The sequence below is a fragment of the Topomyia yanbarensis genome, unplaced genomic scaffold, assembly GCF_030247195.1.
Source record: "Topomyia yanbarensis strain Yona2022 unplaced genomic scaffold, ASM3024719v1 HiC_scaffold_656, whole genome shotgun sequence".
Classification (NCBI taxonomy): domain Eukaryota; kingdom Metazoa; phylum Arthropoda; class Insecta; order Diptera; family Culicidae; genus Topomyia; species Topomyia yanbarensis.
In genome coordinates this window covers 1-9,922 of record NW_026683887.1, presented here as the reverse complement: position 1 = coordinate 9,922, position 9,922 = coordinate 1, and the positions used below count along the sequence as shown (strand labels likewise).

The following is a 9,922-nucleotide window of genomic DNA, read 5'->3' as shown; positions in this document are numbered from 1 at the left end:
ACTAAGAATAAATATCACGGAAGTGTACTCGATTCGAAGTGTATGCATGAATACTTACAGGTGAATTGATTAATATATGTATAGAATACGAAGTTTACGTTAATTTTTGGGATAAACGTAGATCGTATTCCTTTTTCGGATCGAAATGAAAACAAAAGCACATCCTCACGTCACGAAATCAACTATAGGTTCAAGGTTTACACAAGAAGATTTTTATTCGGTGAGGTCATAATCATCCTCTGATACATAAACTTATTATTATAAGTTTTACAAATTATAAAATCACGGTAAACAGATAAACGTTCTTTGGAACAATTTAGTCTGTACTGCAAAGACGGTGGATTTGCCATGTTGAACTTCTTTGCTATACTCGTACCCGAACATGTTAGGTTTTAATTTTAATTCTCTCTCTTATTATTCCATCGCATGGAAATTTGAGAGAAAACCAGCTAATTTATTTAAATGATGGCACAGAAGAAAAATGCCGTCAAAAGATTCCAGAACTAATTATTGAGGGGTTACACCACTATAGAGCACGAAAAATAGGCATATTTCGGGAATTTATCTTGACGCAATAATGAGATGAATCGAGATCTTGTTTAACTTTCCGGCAGTGCACGCTGCTCTGAAAATCTAGCGAACCCGTCTTAAAGCATTAGCGGCTGCTCGTTCAGTGGGCCATAAGCGCGACTTCCAGAGGGTTAATGAGATATATAACATTACTTCATTGCAAAAAAATGATTTATTCGAGTAATTTCGTCACAAGATGGCGGCTGTGCAGCGCTTTCCCGTCGGGGAGTTTTTTTTGGAAGGGGTCTACGGCCGGAACTCTATGTCCCGTAATTTTTGATCCAGAGCCAAAAACCAAAGCTTTTTAAACTTCTTAGAACGACAGCAAGCAGCATACGTAAGATTTTTTCTATGTCTTGATTTTTCACGAAATGGCACATTTTTAGTCGAAAAACGCTGAAAATGTGTTAAAAATCGACACAAAATTTGCTTATTAAAAAATTATGCAATGAAAAAATTAAATCCCACGTACATCGCTGGAGAAAGTAATCTTGAACATGCTGTAAAAAAATTAGGCTGATCAAAAATCATTTGTTCGAGTTACATTTCCGGCCAGATCAAAAAAAAAATTATTTAGAGAAAAACACGGTTAACGTTTTCAGTATACTCGAGGTATACATAAGAGGCGTTGCGAAAAAAGTTGAATATTTATTTATTGTTTTCGCGATTCATTTTTTGGAATATCATTTTCAGCATCCTAAAGCACCAGTAAGCAAAATTCAACCAATAAAGAAAAATTAAATGTTTTAAAAAATCTACAGTGCTGTAACCTCTTGAAAGCACTGTACCGGTCAAATAGAAGCGCTTCTAATTGGCACGTCATTATTTTTAATAACGCGCTACAGAAAAAAAAGCAACAATGTGAATTCTCGTGAACGTTATCTTGTTTTATGAGGACTTTATCTCGGAAAAGTTGGACATCGGATAAGCCTCTTCTCGCGTGAGTGAGAGAGAATTACAATGCCTGCGTATAATAATAATCGATAACGTGTGTAATACCAGGACATTACTTGTAATGGTTCACTTTACTTTTTGGCGTCGCCAAATTCGCAATCAAAATAAGTTAACTTACCATTGAGTTATTCAGTCGAACAAAAAATAGCGCAGTTCCTAATGTGGATGTACAAATCCCGTCTTACATCTGTTATACGATTAATCTAATACTACAGATCATTATAAAACTTTGTTTATACCAGCCGATACATTGATACGTAAAACGTTTTCCTTGTTTGCCCCTAGGCTTCCCACGGTAGTGTAACAACACTCTATAAACTCGCAAACTTTACCGAGCAACTATGCAATCTTCAGTAGAAAATAATATAAGCTTGAAATAAGCCACCGCCATCCAGACAACACAACGCAACAACCTGTGCAAATTAAATTAATCTCACCCGCAATGCCGCTTGTAAGACGAAAACAAATCAAAGATCACACGCCAGTGAATACACGCCAGTGAATACACCACAGCGACTCTGGGGCGCGCGCGGTGGCGAATTTATCTGAGCGCGCCACAGAGAATTTCAAGAGCTCTTCTCCACACTCTAGATCGTTCCAGTGTTGGGTGTATGAAAATTTACCTCTGCCATCAACGTGCGCTTACACATATCAAATACGGTGGTGTATATGAACGAAAGAGAAGCGCTCTCGTTTTGCTTGCCAGAGTGTGGGGAGTAATCTCAATTTCTCTTTACTGCACAGAGGATAGGGACATCACTGGCGACGAGGGGTGCTCAGACGAATACGCGAAGAAGGCCGCCGCATAAAAAGCCTTCCGGGAGGACGGGTTAGCCACTAGCTATCGACAGTACGCGACGTAAGAAACGCGAATCAAGAGTTTGATGAAAGCCAAGAAACGTAGTTACTGGCGCCGGTTTGTCGATGGGATAACGAGAGAAACGTCGATGAGCACTCTTTGGGGCCCAGCTCAATGTATGCGAAACCGAAACAGTACTAACGAGAATAATGGAATAATTCTGATTTGGCCAAGATTGTCCGGATTCCGCCCAGGCACAGAAGATCTACCGCGCCGTGTCCCCTCACAACACCTTCTCGATGGTGTAGTTGCTCTCTTGTCATGTAACAATAAAGCCCCAGAACCAGACAGAATCAAATTCAACTGGTTGAAGAATCTGCCAAGCTTATTTGGATACCGTATACATCACTTTACACAGTGTCCATTTACGACATATGCTGGGACCTTATTCTGATTCGAAACACCTAGTGACTCGAATAAAATTTCTTTCTAATCACGGTATGTGACGTGCTGTGAGAATAGCGCCCCTGATGTAAGAATTTGGCGTGAACAGAGGAAATAGATACTATTCAGTTAAAGCACCGTCCGACGCAATTCAGCCAAAAATGGAAAAAATAGCTGTTTTAGTCGTTTCAAACGTTTATTACCGTTAATAAATACGTAAGTTCATTTTAAATAGTTCAAGTAATCAAACAGTAGCCTTCGTGGCAAAAAAAACTAAAACTAGTCAGTAACATCACAAATCAATTTTATGTTCGATGCCGCAGCATGAAGCTCTAGGATGAATTCTGTGCTTGGCAATTGTGACACAGATTGCGCCGGGTGTAAACCGAATAACGCGCGTAGTCACGAATCATTGTCATCTGATTCCAATACTGGGTGGACCAGTTGGCATAGGTGCGATGGTAGAGATTCGTACGATTCTGTGAACGCCTGTTGGATTTATGCTTGCGATTCGCTTGATGTCGCTGCTCGTCGACGGTCGGATTTGCTTCGGTCATCTTCTCCGGGTCCCACTCGCGTTGATCGAAGAAGGACGAATTCGACGACTCGCTGTTGTACTCCGATGAGTACGAACTCGCGTCTTCGACATCTTCGGTCGCAGCAGTAGCATCCGTTCTTGGAGGTGCACTAAGAGGATCCTGCTCGATTTGATCGATCTGTTGGTTTGCTCTGGCTGCTGCTACTCCGTTTGATGGAAGATCTAGAGAAAGATCATCCTGCTGGAAGCGAATCCGTTTCGGTGGTTGATCCTGCGGAACGACGGCTTCTTCTTCGTGTTCAAACACAGAGCCATCGTTGGAACCGCATGTGTTTGAATTGAGATCGAATCCAACGGCAACCCGTTCATCAATTGATGACGGTGGCCGATTCTGTAGACGCGATGGATCCAGAGTAATTCCACAGGGGACAACATCGGGGACGGATCCCTTGCGGGAATTGATATCCCGATCGCTTACAGGATCATCATGGACTTCCAAACTGCAGCCATCGATGGAGAATTGGAATGGACGCTGTTGCTGGTCGGCCTCCATTTCTTTCTGCTCCATAATTTTGGCGAAAAGAGCATCGTTGTTGACCTCTAGCGGAAGACAGTTCTGATCGCGAACCGGGACAGCTGGATCCGAGGTGTGACTCAGCTCGGATGAATTGTCCGAAGTTGATGAGCTAACTTGGTGAGCTGGGGCAGCACCGCGAATCTCCTGTACCCGGGAGTTTGGTGTAGTAAAATTTGAACCGACTTCGACTTGTTTGGTTGTATTCGAGCTAAAGGAACTGTCAGTAAAACAGGATTCCGGTGTGGAACAGCTTACTTCTGACGTGGGCGTTGCTGTTGGTGGAATCGGATTTGGAATGGATTCCTCCTCAAAATCTAACTTGCTCATCGCCGCATAAAACAAGTCATCAGCACTTGCTGGTGCTTTTCCGCTTTTATCGTTCTCTGAATCCAATTTGGCCATGGTGGACAATAACAGTCGTTCAGTCGAAAGCTGATTGTTTCCCTCTCCTAAGGGCAAATTTTTAGAACTTTCTTCCGATACATCTTCAGTGGTGAGCAAATTATCCTGTTCTAATTTATTTATCGCATCTAGGAATATTTGGTCGACCTTCGATTGGGTTTGATCAACACTTTTTCGTTCAATCGGACACTGATCAACCTCCAGCTGTAGTTTTTCCATTGCTGCTAAAAACATTTGGTCAACCTTGGAAGACGCTTGGTCACCATCCGAGGCCGAGATAACCTTTTGCAGTTCATCGTCTCCAAACTGTAGCGTTTTGTTAGTATCGCCGTCCTCGGTTGCATTTTCTGCTGGTTCCTGTAAAGAGTTTGGATCCATTCAGTTAATTTGGCTTTGGAATCATTGCAATAAGGCTGAAAGTGTTATAAATAATGTGTAGAAAAGAGAAAAGTAAATAAGATAACGATTTTGAAGAGTAACAATTGATAGTTCGATATTAATGTATGAAAAACAAAAACTTGAAGCTCACCATAATTCCATTTGACTTTACATCCAGGTCTTCAACCAGTAATTCGTTGAAAGATGTGTCATTCTGAGCCGGATCATTTTCAACTTCTTCGTTTTCATCATCAGAAAAATCATCAATGTATGCGCGAAAAAGTACCTCACGGGACTCAGGATTTTTCCAGTAAGCTTCTACTGCGTCAACGACAGACGGCATGTTTGAAACTTCAAATTGCATTTCAGAAATCTTGGTTTCAGTTTGTGAAAATTTCGCTTCTTCGGTTGTGATGGGTTTTTCAGTCTTATTACCATTAAGTAAGGTATCGTTTTCATTTTTTCCTGCTGCAGCAGCATCAGCTAATCCCCGTGGAATGTCTTCAGCTTCTGCAATCTTTTCGACATTATCCATGCTATGAACATCACTCAGCATGTTTTCGATACCTTCCGTTTTGATCGTATCATCAGTCGCGTTATCTCCCAGCATAATAATTCTCTCCAATCGCTCTTCTGGTTCACTCTCCAGCAGTCCATTGGACGACTTAGATTTTTCGAATAACATCTGCTCAATTGAGTCCGCTTCTAAAATAGATTCCCCAGTTTGTTTCTTTGGTTCTTCCAAACTATCCTCGAGGTTTTCCGACGATTTACGGTCCAGTTCCGTTTTTGAATCTACCTCTTGAATCGTTTCTAGGAGCGATTTGTCAGCACCCTGTTCCCGAATTTCTTGCTCTAATTTTGATGCGCAAAATTTTCCATATTTTTCGCCGTACTGATCAAAGTTCCAGATTTCCTCTACGGCCATTGTTGGAAGCTGATAAACAAACATATCCGAGCCTCCAATATCGTACAATATCTTACGAAATCTCTCGGAGTCCTTCGCCGAGGAAAGCAGCGTGATGGAGATAGCTTGCGTTCCAAACCTTCCCGCTCGTCCAATGCGATGAAGGTAGACCGAATTGTCTTTCGGAACATCGACGTTTATAACGAGATTTACATTTTCTGCATCAATTCCACGGGCCAGAACATCGGTAGCAGTTAAAATGCGGCAGCGAAAGTCTTTCAAGTTCTCCACTGTCTTGAGTCGAACCCGCTGATCCTGGCCACCCCGGATTACATCCACGGCCCAACCTGCTCGGCTCAAATAACTGCGGTAAGTGTCCGCTTTGGTTTGTGTGTTAGTAAACACCAAACACTGATTGTAAGGAACTTTCTTCAAAATTTGATTCAATTCGGCAATCTTTGCCATTACTTCCTTTATGTTATCCTTAGTCTCAGGCATCTCTCGTACAAACTGTCGAATTCCATGTAAAACTGGAACCTCTTTTTTCGGTGTAACACCGATAAATTTCTCATTTAAATACTTGAGTAGCAGCCGATCTCGATTGTGATAGAATGTGGCACTGCAAACCACTGTTTGCCGCTTCTGCGGAAGCGATTTGATAATGTGATCCACATCCGATTGTAAGGTCCCCGTAATGAGCGAATCTGCTTCATCCAGCACCAGTATCTTAATATGGCTGGTGTTCAAAACATTGCTCTTGATCAGATGATAAATCCTACCGGGGGTTCCGATAACTGCCGAACAGCTTTGCAGATTCTTCCGATCCTGACTGACATCCAGTCCGCCAATAAAGCTTTGTGCTCGAAAATTTGGCACCGAATAGGCGATTCGGTTCAATACTTTTTCAATTTGTACTGCAATCTCCCGTGTAGGCACAATCGTCAGCGACTGTGGGAATGTGATGTCCGGGTTGTGAGATTCTGCAATCAGCACAGCAAACACCAGCGTTTTACCGGTTCCGGATTTCGCTTGCACCAATAAATCTGCGAAAAAAATAATCATTAGTTTAAATCGTTTCAAATTGAAATAAACCGTACCTATTCCGAGCTTCCCGAGTGGGATCGCACGTGCCTGAATGGGCGACGGGTGAATGAAGTTGTTCCGGGACAAACCGTGAACAACCGGATCCGACAGAAACATGGAATTAAATTGCAGGCTGCGATCGAATTCAACATCCACCGAACGTTGTCGCTCGTCGTTCACATTATGACCGGCCATTGCGTATGATTTTGAGGCTGGAACGCCACTTTATCAATATAACTTGCAACTTTTTTATGGAGAAAAGAACTTTTTTGTTTCCTTTCGTTACCTCGATACTTTCGTTTCTAGAATGAGAAAGAAAAACGCACGGTAATCGTTTCACCTCGAGTAGTACCGCACTAAAATTTGGACATGTTTTTTTAACAATAATGGGCAGAGTGGCCAGAATATATTTTAAAACATCGGTTGATTTGCTGAAAGTTGCACACAATATTGTTCTACCGAATCTCAGCTTCTTTCGCAATTTTAATGAGTACTACACGGCTTAGTAATCAGCAAACGAACCTTTTGTCGAAATCTTAGCCAAGTGACGTTTGATTTGCTGAAACTCGAAAAATATATCGCCGAAAATCAGTGAATTATTGTCACTTTGTGGAGATATTAGTTAAAAAAATTTGACTGAAATTATAAAACAATCGAGCGTGCGATGTGTGTACCGCATTTTTGTCTCAGAAATCTTGAAGTTGACAAAGAATTTCAAATCAAGAAAACGATAAAAAAGTGCACGTAGTAATTGGAACCTGCAATAGTTATTACCAAATAAAATAATGCAAACCCTAATAAACATCTTATGATCCAAGACCCTAACGACCTGTTCAGGGTATAATAATTCAAACAATATGTGGAATTGTTGGATTATATAGGTTAAAGTTCGAGTATAATTTTTTTATTAGGGAATACCCTAGAACAGTAAAAATGAGAAATTTTATGTACTTTGATCCTGATCGTCTGTGAATCTGTTTGAATATTGAAAATCGGTAAAACTACGAATAAATTGGTAGTACTGGCCACCCTGACCAAGAGAAACTTTGTCGAATATCAGCGGGCGAAAATATCGAATGTTTTGCGAGGGGAAGAACACTGTGCACGATCATTCAAAATAACTCGAAAACAACCCGAGTAGAAATGCACAACAGTATTACAGCATTTTTTATTGTTACATTACAACGAAAAACAATGTTATTCTGGAAAATTTACAATGGAAATATAATCACATTTGTTGTTTCTACATCCAATTTTATTGTAAACCTGATTTTTACATGGAAAAAGGGGGGTCGTTAAGGGATGTAACAATGAAAAAATTGATTCCCATGCATTCTGAAATCAAAGACATCGATTTACATTGTTTTTCCGTTGTAGATTTTGGAGGCATTAAGGACTGGATCATAAGTACATTGATGTTACAAGAAAAGTTGTTGTTAACAAATAAAACTATTGTAAATTCAACGTTTCTACGATCAATTTTGATATTACTTTCTGTTCGGGTTTTTGAAATTTAGCAGCACTGCTGGTCACTAGTGCTGCTAAATTTCAAAATCAGTTACCTATTTTGGCATTTACCGAAAACAACATTCAGATTCACCGCCTCCCTCATTCATTAACTTTTCAACTGACTGAAATTTCATAGCATAATCGAATACTGGAATGCAGAGAAAATATAAATTTTTGGTTCGTTTCCCTCATCATTCTTTCTCCCGACGCAACGCATTCAGGTTCGGACCAAAGGCGTTGTGTATGCTATAAAGGCTCGCACAGAGTGAAGTCGGTCAGTCATATCGTGCAAAGTAAACAAACATTCTTGTGGAGAACATGCAACAAAAATATGTGTTGAGAAAAATAATGTCATGGCGAAATATTTCAAACGTCTAAACAAGACACTGAATTCAGTTTATTATACTTTTTTGAAACAATATAGAATAAATTACATGGAATAGTATTATGAATAAAGTGCTATAAGCCATGAAACAGTGACTTTCAATTCACTCCAGTTTAATTAATTAAGTCATTAAAAGCTACAGTAAAAACAATGGGTGCCAGGAACAATGAAGATAGCATCATTTTAGGCAGTGTTGCGCATTCCTCTGTACGGAATTCTATAATACCACAGATTCTAGTTCGGACATCTTCGGTTTCAGAAGCAAACTGAATTTTGTTTCTATGCTAGAAGATGCCAACTTCTGCCTTCAAACCGTCCACATAATAACAAATAAATGCTTTGGTTGGAATAGGAGGACAAATAAAAGCTTCCAACCTGTCATCCTCAACGTGTTGAGATAATCTGGGGCTCTGATGGTAGTGCACCGGTGTAGTGGAGTGTACTGGTTTTGCACTTTCTAGCAGAAGTGTCAATGGAACATACCCAGTTTTCTGCACTTCTGCTAGAAAGTGCAAATAAGTGTAAAACCAGCGCACTCCACTACACCGGTGCACATGAATCGAAAAGCTTATTAAAAAACCTGTGTGCAGCGAAAGCAAGAAGTCAAACACCAAACAATATAGTTCCTGGATAATGTTGAGCAATCATCAATAAGCAGAATGTATATGCCGTGTTGGAATTCTGTAGTGCCTTGAAAAGCGTCTGCAAGTTTTCTGCATCGATTGTAATGAAGTTTTGACGCCTCAGTGGCGCCATCATAATGTATACGGCCCCAACCCTAACTAAACATACATTTAAAATGGCCTTTACGGCGACGAAGAATGGGTCAACAAATGTCTGTTAGTCTGTATTTTCAGTTCGAAGAAATAAATGTAAATTTCGAAAATCAGCCGTTCAAAACCAGGGTTTCATCCAGGTGAAGAAATTTACCATAAGAGATTTAAAGGAATGCTATAATGGGAATTATCTAGCATCCACATCATAGCTATCTAGCGATTCTTTGGTTCTTTCAAATATAGATAAAACCTGACGATGGTACCTACAGGTAGAGTACTTGTGGCGCATTTTAAAATATCACAGAAATTAATGCATTTCTTCCTATCAAAGCAGATTTCAGAATGTATTTTGCGTTGTGTGCTCCATATCTGCCATTTTTAACTGCCTTTACCATTAAACGTCCAACAAACGGCATTTTTCGACCGAACTGTTTTTTTTTCGAGAGAATGTAAAGTTAATGCAAAAAATAGATTTTTTTAAATATAAAAAAACTATATTTGCTTCATTTGAAATTTTTTTTCATTTGTATAATCAATTTGACTTAACCTAAAATATTGATCGAGCAATAAATTTTCATAATTTTAGGAAGCGTAGTTAGC

General features: G+C 40.0%; 1 protein-coding gene across 1 annotated transcript; it reads right to left on the bottom strand.

The window, feature by feature from the left end:
- Positions 1 to 2,944: 2,944 nt before the first annotated feature.
- On the bottom strand, positions 2,945 to 6,983 carry LOC131696057 (probable ATP-dependent RNA helicase DDX20). The gene is made up of 3 exons (XM_058984583.1): positions 6,667 to 6,983; positions 4,814 to 6,612; positions 2,945 to 4,641 (listed from the first exon to the last, which is right to left on the bottom strand). The coding sequence occupies exons 1-3, from the start codon at positions 6,845 to 6,847 to the stop codon at positions 3,100 to 3,102; spliced, it is 3,522 nt and encodes a 1,173-aa protein (XP_058840566.1). The 5' UTR covers positions 6,848 to 6,983; the 3' UTR covers positions 2,945 to 3,099.
- Positions 6,984 to 9,922: the final 2,939 nt, after the last annotated feature.